Source organism: Sebastes umbrosus, chromosome 4 (assembly GCF_015220745.1).
Source record: "Sebastes umbrosus isolate fSebUmb1 chromosome 4, fSebUmb1.pri, whole genome shotgun sequence".
Lineage (NCBI taxonomy): Eukaryota > Metazoa > Chordata > Actinopteri > Perciformes > Sebastidae > Sebastes > Sebastes umbrosus.
The window spans coordinates 10,400,870-10,420,988 of NC_051272.1; the positions used below are offsets into that span (position 1 = coordinate 10,400,870).

The 20,119-nt window shown below is 39.2% G+C and overlaps 1 protein-coding gene across 6 annotated transcripts in view; it reads left to right on the plus strand.

The window, feature by feature from the left end:
• The window catches only part of LOC119486359 (RNA-binding Raly-like protein), a 52,783-nt gene that overhangs the window by 6,341 nt on the left and 26,323 nt on the right, over positions 1–20,119 (plus strand). For 2 of the 6 annotated variants that reach the window (XM_037766427.1, XM_037766428.1), the window contains exons 2-4: positions 2,548–2,643; positions 2,752–3,012; positions 12,095–12,167. In XM_037766427.1, coding sequence (XP_037622355.1) covers positions 2,976–3,012; positions 12,095–12,167 — 110 coding nt within the window. In that variant the 5' untranslated portion in view covers positions 2,548–2,643; positions 2,752–2,975. Of the gene's footprint in view, positions 1–2,547; positions 2,644–2,751; positions 3,013–7,200; positions 7,310–9,276; positions 9,413–12,094; positions 12,168–20,119 lie in introns of those variants that run through there. The other 4 variants (XM_037766430.1, XM_037766431.1, XM_037766426.1 and 1 more) reach the window with 3 other exon arrangements.

Sequence of the window (20,119 nt, forward strand, 5' to 3'; positions counted from 1 at the left end):
GAACATTAAACAGAAGAGTAAATAAGTAAAGGAATTCAGATAAAGATAGAAATAGACAAAGATAAATAAATAAAAACAAACATTTTATCAATTAATTTTATCAATTAATTTATGGCTACATTTATTTTTAATCTAATTTTTTTTACAATTTTTTTCTACATTTAGTGACATTCATTTATTTATCGAGTAATTTATTTATTTATACATTTTTTATTTTTTATTTTGGCAGGTTCCGTCCTCCATAGTTTGGCACGCCCTCAAACAAAGCTAGTTAGAGCGGCGCTGGAGCGGAGTCTGAAGAGTTTGGTTTTGTTGACAAATCACAAAAGACTGGGCCAGCTGATGTTTTTTGAACATTAAAGCATGTAAACATATTTTAGTAGAAACCAAAAATACAAGTATGCACCTGAAAATGAGCATCATGGGTCTTCATATGCTTCCTCTTTGTTAATTGAATCGCCTGCAGCAGCTTTCCAAAGTCGTAGTTTGATTGACATCTTTCTCGTATAATTTCCTGTTGACACAAAACAGTAAAACGTATTTATTTAATGTGTACTTCCTGTCAAGATGGTATACTGTGTAGATTATACTGTAATATATTGCATACTTTATAGTAACAGTAACTGATACAGTATGAAAGATGTTTCAAAATCAAACTACAAAAAAACAGCAGAGAAATCCAAAACATATATTTAAAGAATATATCAAAAATATGTCAAATATTTGTGTATTTATATATTTTGTGTTTACGGCAAGAGACGGCCATTGTGTGTGTGTGTGTGTGTGTGTGTGTGTGTGTGTGTGTCAGTGTGCATGCGTGTGTGTGTGTGTGTGTGTGTGTGTGTTGCATTGACCGTGTGGTCTGATGGATAAACCCTCATTTAAATGCATGCCGGGAGGCTGCGAGCTGGCTGCTGACGGAGGTTAACTCCAAGATAAATAAAGAAGCCCAGGAGACGCCCCGGCTCCCCTCATCATCATATCTTAATTAGATGGGACAGCTTTAATTAAAATGAAATCACGTAATGGATTTTGTAATTAAAACAGAGTTGGACAGCGGCTGGTTGGTCGGGTCAATTTATAAACGCTGATTGAACTTTTATCAACCAATCAAAGCTTCCTGAAGTCCAGAGGTAAACATATCGTTTACTTTCTGAGAAGAGTTTTAAGGCTCGAACTGAACTGATGAACTGATATTTAAAAGGTCAGTTCATGCAGATACTTTTGGTTTAGAGATATTCATCTCTGAGATTTCTGCCTCCATGCCAATACAATGTCATGCAATGTGCTTTTCTTTGTGCTACTTATAGCAATAAAAAAATCTTTAAAAATTAAACAATATTGTCTGGCTAATCTAGAGACCCAATTTGAGCTGTTTTCATTGGGACTATTATTTCTACTAAACAAAAATAGGTATTGAGACAAATACCTAACAAATATGGAATTTGTGTGAACAGACCCTTTACATACCGGGGGCATTTTTTTTGTAGGATTAATTTGCACGTCAATTTGTTGTTTTTGTCAGGAGCATTTTCACACAGAACATGACTATTCCATGGCAAAAAAGCAACATAATTTTAATTTGGAACAAAGTTGATTTTTCTGAGCTTCCGCACCGGGCATAATAATAATAACAACAATAATGATATAAATATCTTTATTTTAGGGTTGTCACAATTAACGCAATAATAACACGTTAACACAAATTTGTTTTAACATCACTAATTTCTTTAACACATAACACAACTTGTGATTTTTAGGTTGTAGCTGGCTCAGTCTTAAAGCTAGAGTGAAGATACTGGTATCATATGAAACTAGAACACCTAAAGAATCCATTGGTACCAACCATGTCATACTAGTTGGCGCGGAAAAAGTGTCATGGTCATTTTCAAAGGGGTCCTTTGACCTCTGACCTCCAGATATGTGAATGAAAATGGGTTCTATGGTTACCCACGAGTCTCCCCTTTACAGACATGCCCACTTTATGATAATCACATGCAGTTTGGGGCAAGTCATAGTCAAGTCAGCACACTGACACACTGACAGCTGTTGTTGCCTGTTGGGCTGCAGTTTGCCATGTCATGATTTGAGTACATTTATTTATGCTAAGTGCAGTACCTGTGAGGGTTTCTGGACAATATTTGTCATTGTTTTGTGTTTTTCATTGTTTTCCAATAATATATATATACATACATTTACATAAAGCAGCATATTTTCTCACTCCCATGTTGATAATAGTATTAAATACTTGACAATTCTCCCTTTAAAGTACATTTTGAAACGATAAAAAATGTGTGATTAATTTGCGATTAATCATGATTAACTATGGACAATCATGAGATTAATTGCAATTAAATGTTTTAATTGATTGACAGCCCTAATTCTTACTAACAACAATTACTAACAATATTCTATGAGACTCTTTTCCTTTCATGAAACCAAAAAATATAAATGTCTTCCTTCTGGTTTCTTATATTTTTTCAGATTTGTATTTGCCGTAACAGAAAAAAAATACATATTTAATTTCAGTTTGTTTTCATCCACTAGGGTGCGTAGCATCTCCACAGGACAAACACTGAGGATTCCCTGACTGTTATTGGACCTGGATGTACAGGATTAATGGAGAAACATCATAAACTTCAGGTCAGTGTTGTGGTACCTTCTGTTGCTTCTATTTTTATTCTATTGATTCCACTTCTCATTGCTTTACACCACCTCTAGCAGTGTTGTCAGATCTCTCTCTCCTCTCAGACTCTCTCCCCCTTCCCTCTCACCCGATAATGAACTGGTCATCCCTCCTCCACCCCTCTCAGTGGAGTGTTAGATGGTACAACCCACTGCCATACTCAGCGGTCACCTCTCTCTCTCAGTGAGGGAAGCATCAGTCAGACACTCTCAGTCGGCAGGGTTTATCTCTCTCCTCCTCCTCCTCCTCCTCCTCCTCTTCCTCTTCTTCTTCTTCTTCTTCTCTTGTCATGACCCATTTCAGGAGCGACTGCCACCGAGACAGACGTGAGTAACACACACACACACACGCACACACAGTGAGATCAGTAAGAAGATGTTGTAACTGAAGATGCTGATGTTGCAATGTGACTGTTAGCAGATTAAAGATGCTCTGAGTGCACTAAAGAGACTTCAGCTTCATCGTGCAGTTCATGAGAGGAAACAACTAGTGAGATAAGAGCAGCACTGACAATTGACAGAGTCATCCTTTAAGCTGTGAGATGTGAACTGTGCAGAAAGAGCTCATATGAGGGAGATCATTCATTCATTCATTCATCATGAACAGAGCATGACGGGATGTTGCACCGTTAAGGACCAGTTTGAGTTTTACATTTGGGCAGTTGGAGATACTGAACCCAAATTTCTCCCGATAATGATGGTAGCTCACTGCCATCGGTGTGTGAGAGAATGAATAGTCGTGTTTCCATTCAATTGTCAAAATTTAAGAAAACTTTTTAAATGTTGCAAAAAGAAATGTGAATAATTATATATAATTCATGTTTCTAGCTCAATTTGAGCTGCAGCACAAAACAACAAATAATAATAATAATAATAATAATGATATTAATAAAACGTATTCTTTCTAACAGCCAGCAGGGGGCGACTCCTCTGGTTGCTAAAAGAAGTCTGATTGTATAGAAGTATATGAGTAAATGAGCCTACTTCTGACTTGATTTATTACCTCAATAAACATTGTAAACATGAGTTTATGGTCTCAATCACTAGTTTCAAGTCTTCTTCAATACAGAATGATGTTCATTTAGTAAATGATGGTCCCATTTAGAATCAAATGGACCATCAAAGTTCATTATAACATTTTTGGTCGCCTAAAAATGTCTTATTCAGCGTTCAGTTGTACTTAGCTCCACCGTCTCGTGTCACTTATGGTTGCAAAAAAACAAGATGCCTTCTGCAAAAAATGCCTAACTCGAGGCTTCAAAATGGCAGTACACAAACCAATGGGTGACGTCACGGTGACTACGTCCACTTCTTATATACAGTCTATGATTTCTTTATGTGCAAATTGAAAATATGCACAAAAGCATGGAAATGCACTGAAAACTGTGTGACCACGACTACAATAACTATTTAGAGTCAAGTTGAAGCAGGAAGTCGTCTGTTAAGTGTGATTGATGTTTGCCTTTGTATTGTCTTCCAAATAAGTTTGATTACAATTAGGGCTGTCAAAGTTAACCCGATATTAACGCAAATTTGTTTTAATGCCACTAATTTCTTTAATGCATTAACACAATCGATCTTTCAGAGGTTGTAGCAGGCTCAGTTTTAAAGCTAGAGTGAAGATACTGGTATATGAAATTAGAAACTCTAAGAGCTAAGTTAAAAATATACTAGCTTGTCGCGAAGGAGGTTAAATAAAACTCAAAACGTATGCCAAATTTTGGTGAGGAAAAACGGTCATGGCCATTTTCAAAGGTGTCCCTTGACCTCTGACCTCAATATATGTGAATGAAAATGGGTTCTGTGGGTACCCACGAGTCTCCCCTTTACAAACATGCCCACTTTATGATAATCACATGCAGTTTGGGGCAAGTCATAGTCAAGTCAGCACACTGACACACTGACAGCTGTTGTTGCCTGTTTGGCTGCAGTTTGCCATGTTATGATGTGAGCATATTTTTTATGCTAAATGCAGTACCTGTGAGGGTTTCTGGACAATATTTGTCATTGTTTTGTGTTGTTAATTGATTTCCAATAATAAATATATACACATATTTACATAAAGCATAATATTTGCCCACTCCCATGTTGATAAGAGTATTAAATACTTGATAAATTTCCCTTTAAGGTACATTTTGAACAGATAAAAAATGTGCGGTTAATGATGGACAATCTTGCGATTAATCGCGATTAAATATTTGAGTTGATTGACAACCCTGTCGACGCACATTCCTGGGACATTACCAAGTAACGAGAACGCTGTATTTGTACTGTTTAAAACACTATCGTTATGAATTTAATAAGACTGTAAAGACTCTTGGCGAGCAGTGATCTGTGGCTCCTCTGGCTGGAAAAGGTGCAAAGATTTTCCTTAACGTGTTTAAATTTAGTTCAGAGTGATTCAGTTGATAGAAGGCAGCTGGTGTTTGTGGTTTATTGTGGATTTTAATGTCAGAGTTGTAACAAACTGCTCCACAATGAATTTTCTGAAATCATCTACTGTCTCTTTAAACATCTATCTCAGCTGACTCTCTGGTCTTTTCTTTGATGAAAACAGTGCTAACCACGATAAAGATCAGCATCCACTTCAGCCTCCACACTCACTACTCAAGTTCAAGGTTGTGTTTATTCATCCATAAAATCATGGAAATGTCAGCGCTCACATCCTCACCACCATCCAACGGTCACAGATGAGAAATAACATCAGTGTTACAGTTTCTAAAACTGGTCCACTAACATTTCATCAGAGGCTGTGATCATCAGGGAGTGAAGAAACTCTGACATGTTGTTTTACTGCTGCAGGGATGAGTGGAACTGGAAACCGACATGTAATGTTTTAGGTTTTTGTGTGTTATTATGTAATTTGTTAGTGAGAAGAGAGAGGGTGGGCACTCACTTACAGACAGGATTGATTGACTCAATTAATCCCAAAATGCAACAGAAATGGCGGACGCAACCTGCCAAAAAAAAAAAAAGATTAAATAAATAAATAACTCGATAAATAAATGTAATTAAATATAGCAAAAATAATATTCAAAATAAATGTTGTCATTAATTAATTGACAAAATGTGACATAAATTGATATTTCTGTTTTAATTTGCTTCTTTATTTATTTATCGTTGTGTTAATTCCCTTATTTATTTACTATTCTGTTTAATTTCCCCTTTTATTTATTCAGGTATTTATTACATTTATTTATTTATTTTTTATTCATTCATTTATTTTTGCTTTTTTATTTTATATTTATTTTTAACTGATGTATTTATGCATTTATTTATTGCTTTATTTCTGTGTAGTTTTCCCTTTGCATTTCACCCCTTATTTATTCCCTCAAACTTATTTCTGTATTATTTCCTTTATAAATTTTTTTATGCATTTTTGCTTCATTATGCAAATGAGGGGGCTGTCACTCAACGTGTGTCATCGTGGGTTCAGAGTGCAGATAATAGATCGACTATATGGTATAAAAATACAATACAGAGGTAAATGAATAAAGAAGCAAATTAGAACAGAAATATTAATTTATGTCACATTTTAATAATTAATTCATAGTTACATTTACATTTATTTTTAATATGATTTTTGCTATATTTAATTAAATTTTTTTAATTTAAATTTATCGAGCCATTTATTTATTTAATCATTGATTTTTTATTTAGGCAGGTTCCGTCCTCCATGGGCAACAAACACTTTGCATGAACGATGACGATGCAGTACAGAAAGGCAGCAGTATAAAGACGTCTGAAATGAGCTGTGAGATGTGTTGTTTCCTCCAGTCTCATGAAGCATGATCAGTGTTTTTTCTTGGACAGACTCAAGTCAAGTTTGTTAAAAAGACAGAATCTACATGTTGCAGTGTAGAAATGAAGGAGGAAGAAGAGCTGAGCTGGTGTTCAGACAGGTGTCTCACCTGGCTTCTGTTGATTCTGTGTTCATTTTCCTTTCAGTATGTTGCTAATGTGCACAAGAGAAACAAGTTGTGGTTCTCCCAGTTGTTTCTACTCATTTGTTTTTTAATGCACATAAAAACCCACTAATTGATGACAAGGCAGCAGTAAACATCCATCCTCTGAAATGAGCTGCCAGACGCATCGTTTCCTCCAGCTTCATGAAACATGATCAATGGAGTTATTGTTTCGGAGTTTCACATTTCAACAGGATGAACTTCAGACAAGTTTGAACCGAGACATCATTTAGGTGAACAGACAGAAAATAATGAATCCAGGATGAAGAGAGAAAGTAAAATGGATCTGTTGTTTCCTCTCTGATCATCCAGATGGTCTGAATGAGAAGCTCCTACTTTATTTCTACTTTAAGTGGAGGTGATTGGAGTGTGAGAGGACAGGTGTATTTACCTGTCATATAGCTGCAGCTGGATTTAAAAAGTTGATAGTGGGCAGTGATTTTAAATATGTTTCATGTGTTGACTTTACAGACTTTGATTTGTTCCTGTTTATTTATTAGATCAGGATTTACAGAAAGACACTGTTTGGGTCACCTGACAGAAAGTCATGTGACTAGGTCATCAGCTCACCTGGATGTAGTTCCTGTTTGTATCCTGATGAAGTCACATGCAGTTAGAAGTTTGTTACACACCCAACAAACAGGCAAAATGGAGGCTCAGTGAGTTTTACTGGATTTATTTGACGCATCAGTTATTTAAACAGGAAGTCTGTTAACACCATAGAGAGCTCTGGTCATCATGGGAGATGGTTAACGTGGAAATACACATTAAAAAAAAATAAAAACAGATTTAAAAAAACAGAGAAGAAACAATACTTTAAAAAGTTACAATCTTCAAGTTGTTTTTTTTAGTGTGTACTGATGTGATGGCCATAATCCCCAAATCCTTAACTCCATGTGATACAAGAGTTGATGTTTTTCTGCAGTGAGTTCTGCCTGTTTGATTGGCTGCATATCTGGCTAGAGGACGGACTGGATGAATATGATTTACAGTAACTGTTCCAGGACATTAAATCTCTCTCTCTGCTGCGCTGATTCTCTTCTTGATCTTATTACAGAACTGAGATTGTGTTGTATGATGTTGAAGAATGTGATAAACTTTATATTATGTGCTCTGAGAATACAAATGTGACACAACAAATGAAGGCTATCATATAGAAGTCAGCACGTTATTTACATATTCCCTCAGGACTTACTGTACTGCAGCGGCCTGTAGCTCAGCTCTCTGCTGAGGTTCAGGGCTCAGATTCGTTCATGTAGTCAGACAGTAGACCTGTTAACCTGTTAGCTTTTTAGCCTCTGGATATTATTCCTGGCTTTCTGTATGCCGACGTTGGCGAGACTCGCTGCCACAGTTTGGTTGATAGACTAATTTCAGTGCCAGTTATTATCAATATTTGTTTTGGATATTGATTGAAATACTTTTATCGTCTCCATGTCATTTCTAATATGTAAAACAAAATGGTACTTTAGTCCTAAATTAACTAAGTTAAAACAGGAGGTATGTTGTGTTTAACCTGGACCTGTTTTTAATAGCACAGAGTCACTGTTAGGTTTCGTTTAGAGAAACTTAAAGGGAGGGTCCATTATTTTTGAAATTTTTCCCACGTGACCTGACGTAGGTTTCTGCATGATGTCGCTGCTACATGTACAGTATATATACATCCTTATAGTCAGTGTATTAACCAGGGCTGTCAATCAATTACCATATTTAATTGTGATTAATCGCATGATTCTCCACAGTTAATCGCGATTAATCGCAAATTAATCACACATTTTTTATTTGTTCAAAATGTACTTTAAAGGGAGATTTGTCAAGTTTTCAATACTGTTATCAACATAAGAGTGGGCAAGTATGCTGCTTTATGCAATGTATGTATTTATTATTGGAAATCAATTAACAACACAAAACAATCACAGAAATTTTATACTTTAACATATTAACGATACTTATGATTTTTAGGTTGTAGCGGGCTCAGTTTTAAAGCTTGAGGGAAGATACTGGTATCATATGAAACTAGAAAAGGAATCTATTGGTACCAACCATGTCATACTAGCTTGTCGGGAAGGAGGCTAATTAATGCTACGAAGTTACGCTAAATTTTGGTGAGGAAAAACTGTCGTGGCCATTTTTAAAGGGGTCCCGTTGACCTCTTACCTCAAGATATGTGAATGAAAATGGGTTCTTTGGGTACCCACGAGTCTCCCCTTTACAGACATGCCCACTTTATGATGATAACATGCAGTTTGGGGCAAGTCATAGTCAAATGTTCAGTTGCTCTGAACTGACACAAATCTGTTGGAGGCGTACTCATCATCGTCGTCGTCGTCATCATCATACAGCAAACAGATATTTCCTGACAAAAGTGATCGTTGTGGCCTCATCCAGACGCCAGCAGCCGGCCTCCTCTCCGCTCTGCTCTGCTCTGGATTTCCTGCCAAACTTTGAATAGCCTGTCCCTGAAAACCAATAACCATGAGGGTGTGAAATTGTCCTGTCATCATTCTCTCTTCCTTCCCTCCTCTCTCATTTTCCCCTTCTCTTTCTCCTCCAGCCCCCTCCATCTTTCCCCCACCTCTCTCTAAAGCCGATGTGTCGTCCAAACAATGCGAAGCAATAAGCAATAATAGCTGTAATCACTCAGTCGATGATGCACAATCACCCGTTCAGCACGCAGCAGGCGTAGCGGCGACCTGGCAGTCTTATCGATCTCCAGGGGAGGGAGGGGGGACGATTAAAGGCACCCCAGCAGTTAACAGATGGTGAGTGACGGCGCTCATAAACCTCGCACTAAAAGACTAATGTCCTACAAGCTGCAGCCGGCGTGGAGGCCATAAACAACCTCGCCGCCGACTGTCAGCGCGGCGGGTGGGGGAGAGGGCGATGATGGGAGGCCAGCTGCTGCCTTCCCGAACACGGCTTGACATGCGGGGGGTCCTGGGAGCCGTGCACCGAGCTCTGATGGAGGTCGCGGAGAGACAGGCTGCTCTCAGCTTTCAATTACAAAATCCGGTGACTGTTCAGTCTGACTGAAGAGACGGAGGGAAACAGGAAACACAAAGTTGTTTTGTCACTACGAGGAAGGGGCTCTAAGATCTCAACAAAGACAAGTGTGTTGTCTTATGCTGCGTTCACACTACGAGCGACAAAGCAACAGGCTACATGTCATTTTCAATGGAAACCGGTGACATAAAGCTACAAACTGACGCCCGACACTTGTCGCTGCATGACAGGCTACAAATCAAAATTGAGCTGGTCTCAACTTTTTTCAGCGCTCCAATGACGTGGTGAAGCGTCAACCAATTCCTGTTCTGTCTAAAAACATTCAAGAAAAACATATTCTTGCCGTTGCTATTTAACGACATGTTTTTTTATTAGGGCTGTCAATCATTTAACATTTTTTATCTGTTCAAAATGTACCTTAAAGGGAAATTTGTCAAGTATTTAATACTCTTATCAACATGGGTGTGGGCAAATGTGCTGCTTTATGCAATTGTATGTATATATTTATTATTGGAAATCAATTAACAATTCTTAACAATGACAAATATTGTCCAGAAACCCTCACAGGTACTGCATTTAGCATAAAAACATGCTCAAATCTTAACATGGCAAACTGCAGCCCAACAGGCAACAACAGCTGTCAGTGTGTCAGTGTGCTGACTTGACTAAAACTGCATGTTATTATCATAAAGTGCCGTGGGCATGTCTGTAAAGGGGAGACTCTAGACATGTATGACATGGTTGGTACCAATGGAGTCTTTAGGTTTTCTAGTTACATATGATACCAGCATCTTCACTCTAGCTTTAAAACTGCTATAACCTCCAAAAGATCAATTGCGTTAATGCGTTAAAGAAATTTACGTTAACGCGTTATCATGTTAACTTTGAAAGCCCTATTTTTTTATGAGTAAGTAATAATAATGTATAAATCCCAAAATAGCCCATGAAATAAGGAATAGTTCCACAACATTATTCATTAAATATAACTAGTTATTCTCAGACGAATATCGCTGTTTGTTGTGTGTAGAGATGCGTGTGTGTACAGTAGTGCAGCAGTGGCGCTGTCTCTGGCACTGAAACGCCGGTTTTGTACGTTTGGGCATCTGTGAACACAGCGCAGCAGGTGAGCTGTTTTTCATCTTGTGTAACAAGACAGACTGACTTTTGATTGCAGCAGTAAGAAAAACAGACTATTCTTCACTTGAGTGTATCCCACAATCCTTTGCTGATCGATACGGCTTGCCTCTGCTGCTGATCAATGAGCCCCTCAGTTTATACAGAGTGTGGAAACAACACAGACTGGCTCAATTTCTCTATATAAATAGCACCAGAGCAAGGATTTTTTTGAAGTGATGGTGAGGTATAAGAAACAGCATCTCTGCAGCTTTTTAGCCTCTTTTAGAACATGAATGGTGAATTAAATTGATCCAGCTTTAAACCTTTTGAACAACGAGTAGATCTTATACTTCAACAAGTCAACTAAACATGTTGTTTGTAACTGCCCTTTAGAACAACACATAGAAGTGATTTCTGATCAGTAGGTAACCAGTGGGGTCTGAAAAGTGAAGCCAAAGCTGAAGTACGTTAAACCTGCATTCTTTCTAACAACCAGAAGGGGGTGACTCCTCTGGTTGCTAAAAGAAGTCTGATTGTATAGAAGTCTATGAGAAAATGACCCTACTTCTCATTTGATTTATTACCTCAGTAAACATTGTAAACATGAGTTTATGGTCTCAATCGCTAGTTTCAAGTCTTCAATACAGATGTTCATTTAGTAAATTATGGTCCCATTTAGAGTCAAATAGACCATAAAGCAGGGGATGCTTTAGGTATTAACATCCACTTCTTATATACAGTCTATGTTTCTGATATGATGCTCCTTTAGGCATAAATGACTTGGTTAAGGGGTAAAAATAACCCTTTCGTCGTCATGGCTGCGATGATAACCACATGGTTAAGGTTAGGGAACTATAGTGTTGACTGTTTTTTAGAAACAGGAAACAAACAGCGGTCTCCCGTGTTCAAATTAAATGTTTAGTTGACCCATCCATAGATGCTTTTTGCCACTTGAACGTAAACAGATGACGTTTTGAGGATTTTCTCTTCTTAACTTACCAACACAACCTCAGGATTTCATGAAGGTTTCAGATTATTTTCACATGTATGTCTCTCAGGCTGACAGACAGCTACATGTCTGCTGTTAAGAAGACGGGAAGTGTCATGAATGTGAGAGGAAATTAATTCCAGCCTGACAGATGGAGGCCAATTAGACTCTCAGGCTGCTCGTTAAGGTTTCCGGCTGAGCCCGCTGGGTCTGTGTGTGTGTTTGTGTGTTCATGTGTGTTTCCTGTCCACCTCCATCGCTGTCTCCCTCAGGTCAAGTGGTGAGACGGCTGCCGTCACGGTCTAACCTGATCTGACAGTTGTTTTTTGTTTTTCAGACGGCGGGATGCACGGCGAGCTGAGAGCCGGTCGCACCACGACGGTCAAGAGAGGAAGCAGCGCCGCCGACAGGTTAGTCTGCACCGCTACACTGTGTGTCTGTGGTTCAGGTGGTGGAGACGGTTTAGCGCTGTTGGAATGTAACGTTACCGTTCAGTTATTCAGACCACCTCACTCTCAGAGCCACGGAGCACACTCAAACGAAAGCATTAATGCCGATCTCCATATTGAATATTTTTACTGAATATCGAGGCATCCCTAATGAACGGTCGGACAACTGAATGAGGCGTTCCACTTACCCGAACACAGAGTTCAAACTGATTTTGTCGCTGACGCTCGCTTATATTGCATTCAGTTAGAACACGGTTCTTAAGTAGTGTTGTTAATGACTTTGCTGAGAGTAAGGCCCGTAGGATGAACTTCTAATGGATGAGTAAAGGTTTCTCTTTGTTATTATGGAGTGGGATCAGGGATCTAAATCTATAGTGATGTAATTGTTACGTCTCATATGTTGGAAAATGTGCACCTACTTACAGGTTGTTAAATTAGCTTTGTTTAAATTTGGCTGCTGTCCGTGGTGCTGATCAAAGGCTGGTTAGCAGGATTGGAGTTGCATAGTGATCCTCTGCATGGCGGCGTAGCAGTTGTCTGGAGTGGTTGTGTGTGTCGAAGAGTGTGTGAACTTGTGTTTAGGGCGAGAACCCAAGAAACTAAATTTGCACCAGGGCCAATCACAATTACATGTTACGCTGCTGACACCCACTTTACGCTGTGATTGGTCAGCTGTGTGAAGGTGAATCAGTAAGATTGGTATGAACCTCTCTCTCAAGCTTTTTTGTTTTTTACTAGGGCTGTAAAAATTGTTTTAACGCCACAAATTTCTTTAATGTATTAACGCGACTTGCGGTTTTTAGGTTGTAGCAGCTCAGTTTTACCAACAAACCAACCATGTCATACTAGCTTGTTACGAAGAAGGATAAATAACGCTCCAAAATTACTCTAAATTTTGGAAAAACTGTCATGGCCATTTTCAAAGGACCTCGACCTTGACCTCTGACCTCTAGATATGTGAATGAAAATGGGTTCTATTGGTACCCACGAGTCTCCCCTTTACAGACGTGCCTACTTTATGATAATCACATGCAGTTTGGGGCAAATCATAGTCAAGTCAGCACACTGACACACTGACAGCTGTTGTTGCCTGTTGGGCTTGAGTTTACCATGTTATGAGATGAGCATATTTTTTATTATTTCTAGACAATATTTGTCATTGTTTTGTGTTAATTGATTTCCAATAATAAATATATACATATATTTGCATAAAGCAGCATATTTGCCCACTCCCATGTTGATAAGAGTATTAAATACTCAAGAAATCTCCCTTTTAAGGTACATTTGTCATGATTATCTTCCAGGAGAGACTGAAAATGTGGTCCGTTATCAGAAATCAGGTTCGCACATACAAGGAATTAATGCTGGTATTTTGGATCTGAATACTTCCTCCACCACTGGACATGGGGTTTGATTTCATGAAAATATATGTTTTTGGTGATGAGTCTGTTTGTGTTTACAAGCATATTGAACACACGTTGTTAACAGTAGTACTATTCAGAGTAGCAGCAGTACTGTGAGTGTTGTGAGTAGTTTTCAGTGCTGGCTGTTTGTCTGTTGGTGTTTGTGTGAAGCTGACAGTGAGTGACGATCCAGCTGTCCCCTCCTTTAACCTCATTCTCTGTTTACATGGAAACTAAAGCCAAACCGTCCTCCCAAATCCCACCGCCGCCCGCCGCTGGACGGATTAAAGCCGGGACAAACACGACTCTGCGCCGGCCAGAGTCGGGATTTACAGCCAGGCAGCCCAAGAGAGAAAATCTGCAAGGACCAACGTAGACTGTCACATCACTCTGCAGCTCTGAGAGAGAGAGAGAGAGCAGGTTTAGATCAGCTTTATTTCTTTATTGTGAGAAAGCGAGTTAAAGGGTCAAAGGTCACCAACTGAACTGATGAAAGATTGAATTCTGTGTGAATCTGCCACGTCTGATACACCATTTATCCGATAACACTGATCCAACAACGTTGAGTGGTATTTTAATAATTTGAAGTTGCAGGTTTTCTCTCTTTACTGGGTGGAAAATTATTGATTTTTATACTGAGAGAATTTTAGGCACAAATTCAGGAGGCTTATTCAGAGAAGGAGAGAGCTCAAATCCATCAGAAGAGTCAAATCTGATGAGAAAAACAGATATTTAGTATCAACAGGCTCATTACTACAACGGTGTATTAAGGTCCTGACACACCAAGTCGGCCGTCGGGCAGTTTCGGCCCGTCGGTGAGAGAAATCACTCTGATTGGCTGTTCAGCTTAAATGAATCAGTGCACGAGAAGAGAAACTGAAGTGAGGAAAAGCAAGCCAACGAGTATTCTGTAGATAAGCAGGAAGTCAACGTAAAGCAAAGTAGGCTACCTGGCAACAGTAGTAAACACTAAACACTGACGTATGTACCGCCAAACATTGCATTTGTGTACTGTAATTATTACTGTCGCTTACGCTTAAGTCTAAATTACTTCCTGTGTCTCGGTGCTTCCCATCGGGTCGCCACTCTTTCCATGAGACCTTTTCTTTTTAGCTTTTTACCAAACAATCGCTAATATTCTAGATAAAAAGCTTCTTCTTCCTCCAGTGTGTTGCCTATTTCTTTCTAAGTATTTTATGGTCATGTGACTGTCCCTATGGTCTCTCAATGAACAGTTGTAGAGACATCTGTACAGGCGAACCTAATCCCTTGAAGGCGTGTTGAAATGAAAAGTGCAGTTTACAAACCTGAGAGCTTGACTCAATGGAAGCAAACACCTGTTTAGTTTAATCCATCACTGATAAACCTACGAAGAATGACGTGAGTACAACTGAGGTGCGATTTCCTGATTGTGTCTTGAGTCACTACGTAGCCATCCTGAACTTATAGCATAAAATGTCTGTTAGAGAAAAGGTTTGAGAAACCAATAGGTGTAATGATTCAGAATCGTTTTCTCTTTAAGGAAACTGTGATAAACCAGCAGGATCTGACTGATGAAACTTTGGACAATGTGTAGAAGTTTTCTCTTTTTTTCTTGTCATGTTTTTTTCTCCTCGTTGTTACTTGTGAATGCTTTTGTCATTGATGAATGTCGGATCGTCTCTGAGCTCCTGGATGTTTCCTCAGAGCAGGTTTACCGTCGTTAGTTTTGATTAGGAGACAGAGGAGGAGGCCGAGCCCATCTGGACCACAAGCTGCTGTTTTAACATGAGGAAACACTGAGGGGAGGAGAGGAGAGGAGGAGGCAAGGTGTGGAAGGTGGTAAAGAAAGCAAATCTTGGTACCAGTATCACTTGATGGAGTGTGTTACTGATAGCTATTGTCCATTATAAAGGGAGGACAGTGGTGGAATGTAACTAAGTATATTTACTCATGTACGGTCCAGTGTGTAACATTTAGGGGGATCTATTGACAGAAATTGAATATAATATTAACAAATATGGTTTTTGTTTAGTATTTAATCACCTGAAAATAAGAATCGTTTTCCTTATCAAATATCAATATTATAAAGTATTTAGTTCTTTATTGATTCTCTGGTACCAGTGAATGTCCTGCTAGTTTCCTGTTAGACAGTCTGAACTGTTTCGCTTTTTCTTTAGTTCAGCCTTTTGGCAGATTATTGATTTTTGTTAAAACTGTCAGCTCTTCATAACTGAATTTTTGTGATTGATTTCTCCTCGTTTCCAGTGAACTCAGATATTGTCATGTAGCGTAGATGATCGAACATATTAGGGCTGTGTATTGGCAAGAATCTGGCGATACGATACACATCACGATACAGGGGTAACGATTCAATATATTGCGATACTGCAAGGTGATATTTTGCAATTTTTTTAACCAAATTTTTAGGAAAACTGTCATAGTAGAACACCACCATATGCATACAATCTGAATTTTAAAAAAGTTAACTTTTTCATGCAATCTGAACAGTGGGATCTGGATTTGCTTCCATCACAGTCTGTGTAACCTCCAACATCACAGCACTACTTTGAGAGGGCACATACACTGAGAGGATGCATCTCTTTACAAATGAAATAAAGTATCGACTTAGTCAGTCTTTGCATGTAAACTGTTATCAATTAAAAATCGATACTGTGTTTTTGAGAATCAATACAGTATCACAAAACATAATATCGCGCTATTCAATATTTTTCGATATTTTCTTACACCCCTAGTACATATTGCAGAATCACCTTGACGATGGTGCCGTTGTTATGGACTCATAATTTACCCTCCGAGTCCTCGCTCCGTCCCTGATCCTCCTCAGCTTCGTCTCTCAGGCTGCAGCCCTCAGAGAGCTGCCGGTCGCTCCGTCCTGCATTTTAAATCACTTCTCTCTCTGCAGACGTCCTTTCATGTTTTAAAGAGAAGCTTTTTAAAGCAGCGCCGGCTTCTCCGAGCTTCAGTCTGACTCTGAGCTTCAGAGACCAGAGACTCCGGGGAAACTGAGGTGAAGGAACACTTTATAAACTGCAGCACCGGTGCAGTGAAGCAGTCTGTCGGCCCTGTGGCATCACTGTGGTGGCTTAGAGCTGCTCGATGTTTGTTAATTGATTACATTGTCTTAAATCATATGAGATGATTAGCTGATTCAGTAGAAAGCACATTATACATTTGAAGATGAGTCAGAATGAATCAGGAGGATGTACAAATGTTGGAAAGTTGGGATCAGTGCACAAAGAAAGGAAGAAAAGTTTCATGATGCGGCATGATCTGTGTGAAGCCAAAAGTAAACGTTGACTTAGCGCTTGTTACATAACGTCACGTAAGAAAGTCTGCTAAGGGCGGCTGTTATTTATTTACGCTACTTACAGTTGTTATGTTACGTTACGTTGTTACTAGCACTGTCAATCGATTCAAATATTTAATCGCGATTAATCTCATGATTGTCCATACTTAATCATGATTAATCGCAAATTAATCACACATGCCCACTTTATGATAATCACATGCAGTTTGGGGCAAGTCATAGTCAAATCAACACACTGACACACTGACAGCTGTTGTTGCCTGTTGGGCTGCAGTTTGCCATGTTATGATTTGAGCATATTTGTTTATGCTAAATGCAGTACCTGTGAGGGTTTCTGGACAATATTTGTCATTGTTTTGTGTTGTTAATTGATATATAATAATAAATAAATTTAAAAATACATTTGCATAAAGCAGCATATTTTTCAACTCCTATGTTGATAAGAGTATTAAATACTTGACAAATCTGTACATTTTGAACAGATAAAAATGTGTGATTAATTTGCGATTAATCATGTTTGACTAATTTAATCACTTGAAAGCCCTAGTATAAACTAAACTGGAACCATCTCAGTCTCACTAAAACATCTAAAATAAAATGTCAAAAAGGAAACTTATGTATAGAAGCATGATGTCTTGTTGTGACACTGTAGTGCTTCAGTGTCTCTGTGTGTTTGTGTAGTTTGAGTCGGTGTGAAGGGAAGTTGTTTGTCATCATGTTGGATGATCTGTGTCACAGAGTCCAGCAGCTGTTAGTTCAACATGACATCATGTCGTCAGTCAGACACACACGCACGCACGCACGCACGCACGCACACACACACACACACACACACACACACACACACACACACACACACACACACACACACACACACACACACACACAGAGGCATTGTTGTGTAATTATGCAACTCCTCTCTGGGGCCTCACTAAATCACTCCAGTATGATCGATGGCTGAATCCTCTCTGTGGTTGGTATGCCAACAGACACACAAACAAACCCTCATAACGGACGCATTCAGTGCGTCTACATGCACTTAGCTAATTTCTTAAACGTCATTTCAACAAGAAACTTGGTTTCTGTAATCTGGGTCGAGGATTAGAAAAACCTGGTTTCTCCAGGTAGACTTCTCCTGAGAACAACGGTTTCGCTGCCAGGTGTACGAGTAACTTTTTACATGAACACCTGTGCAGGACAAAATACTTCTAATCATAGATTGTATATAAGTAGTGGATGTAGTCATCATGATGTCACCCATTAGTTTGTAGACTACAGTTTTGAAACCTCGACTTTGGCATTGTGGCCGTCTTCATATTGGTTTTTGGTCGTTGCTATCTTGCTTTTTGAGCGTCGCCATCTCGGTCTTTTGCAACCAGAAGTGAAACAAGAGGGTGGAGCTAAGTACAACCAAACGCTGAATAAGATGTTTTTCGGTGACCATAAAGGATATAATTAACTTTGATGAAGTGAAAACACACTGTGAAAGGGTTAAAGTTGTAAGACGAAAACACAGACAACTCCCAGACCGGACAACGCCGTGGTAATGTCCTGTCAATTACAAGGTAGCCACGCTACCTAAAGCACCCCCTGCTTTATGGTCTATTTGACTCTAAGTAAGTAAGTAGTAAAAGGATGCAGTAGTATTATTGTTAGAGCAGCTTTTTTGATCAATAGTATTTCGCTGGATATTGCTAGGGGCACGTCCCTACCATCCCTACCAAAATCTACACCCTTGGTCTCGGAGATGCACGGCATGCTGGGGAAGCCTGCAGGTTGCTTCAATGTGAATGAGCGTTTAATTACCTGATGGGAAGCTTCCCAACAGGCTCCCAGCAGGTTTCAGTTGGTACAGTGTTCACATTGATCTGCTGTTTTTATTAGAGGTGGACTCTCCGACTGCATAAACTGTGTTTTCATCATCTCCTGATTAACTTCACATCAACGCTGAGTGAGGAGGCAGACGCAGGAAAATCAAAGGAGAAACAGAGGACGAGAGAGATAACGTGTTGATAGGAGAGAGAGAGAGAGAGAGAGAGAGAGAGAGAGAGTGAGAGAGAGAGAGAGAGCGATAGAGAGAGAGAGGGGAGCGTGAACTGTGCAGAACGCTGTAATTATGTCTTCTTGTCCCTCGGTCGCCGTGCTGAGATGAGCGTTTAGTAGAAAGAGATGAATCAGCGTTTCCTTTGAGGAGAAAAATAACAGCTCGATAAAGAGGCCGCACAAGAAAACAAAAACCATTTAACCCACCGCACACACACACGCACACACACGCACACACACTCACACACACACACACACACACACACTGAGATAAAACTGAACAGCCTCCTTGTTTAAATTGAAATATGGCCTTTGATGGCGCTGCGACGACGGCGGCTGTTTCACCTCATCTACTCTGAAATGACCCAACGTGTTTACATGAAAAGACAAAACGTGCAATTTAAATATAATTCAGATAATAACGCAGATAGAGGCTGACCAGCAGATGCACCATCATGTTGTTTTGTTCCTATTTGGAGCTGCAGGATTATTTCTCATATTTAAGCTGCGGTTATAGTTTCCACAAGGACGATCGCACGGACATGAGCTGACGTGGAATCGTGACGAAGTTACGTTTGGATCATTTATACCCTAATAATCTCAAATCTCCTCAAAGTTCTCCATTTTTTCTGCCCATCCGCATAGTTAGAAAAATGTACAATGTTACCCGGATGGGCAAAAACCTGCCGCACGTAACCCGTGAAGGGCCGCGTCTGATGGTGTGACGTCACAGCTTTGGCTGTGTGGACACTTGCTATCAAGGTTTATCCTCCTGCTTTGCAGAACATCTAAAGAACATTTTCTTTAAATCTCATTTTCTCTTTTTTTTACAGATAAAATATTTCACAATATTTCCCTCATCTTTTATCCCTTGTATGTTTTTATTCTATTAACCTGATCTCTGAAATAGATCAATGAATTTTAAAATCAGTGATTAGATGCTTCTTGCTGAAATGCACCATGGGAGTTTTACCCCGTGTCTAGACCGCAACAATTTTTACACGGATATTTTCACAGCGACATGGCCGTCTGGAATGAAGCCAAGTGTTGAGTGAGAGTGGTGTGAAAATGGTCGGCAGACGTCGCTTTGTTTCATGTACGTATCATAACAACGGCTAGTATATTCGCCGTCCTCGTTCTTCCTGTTTCCCTTTTTG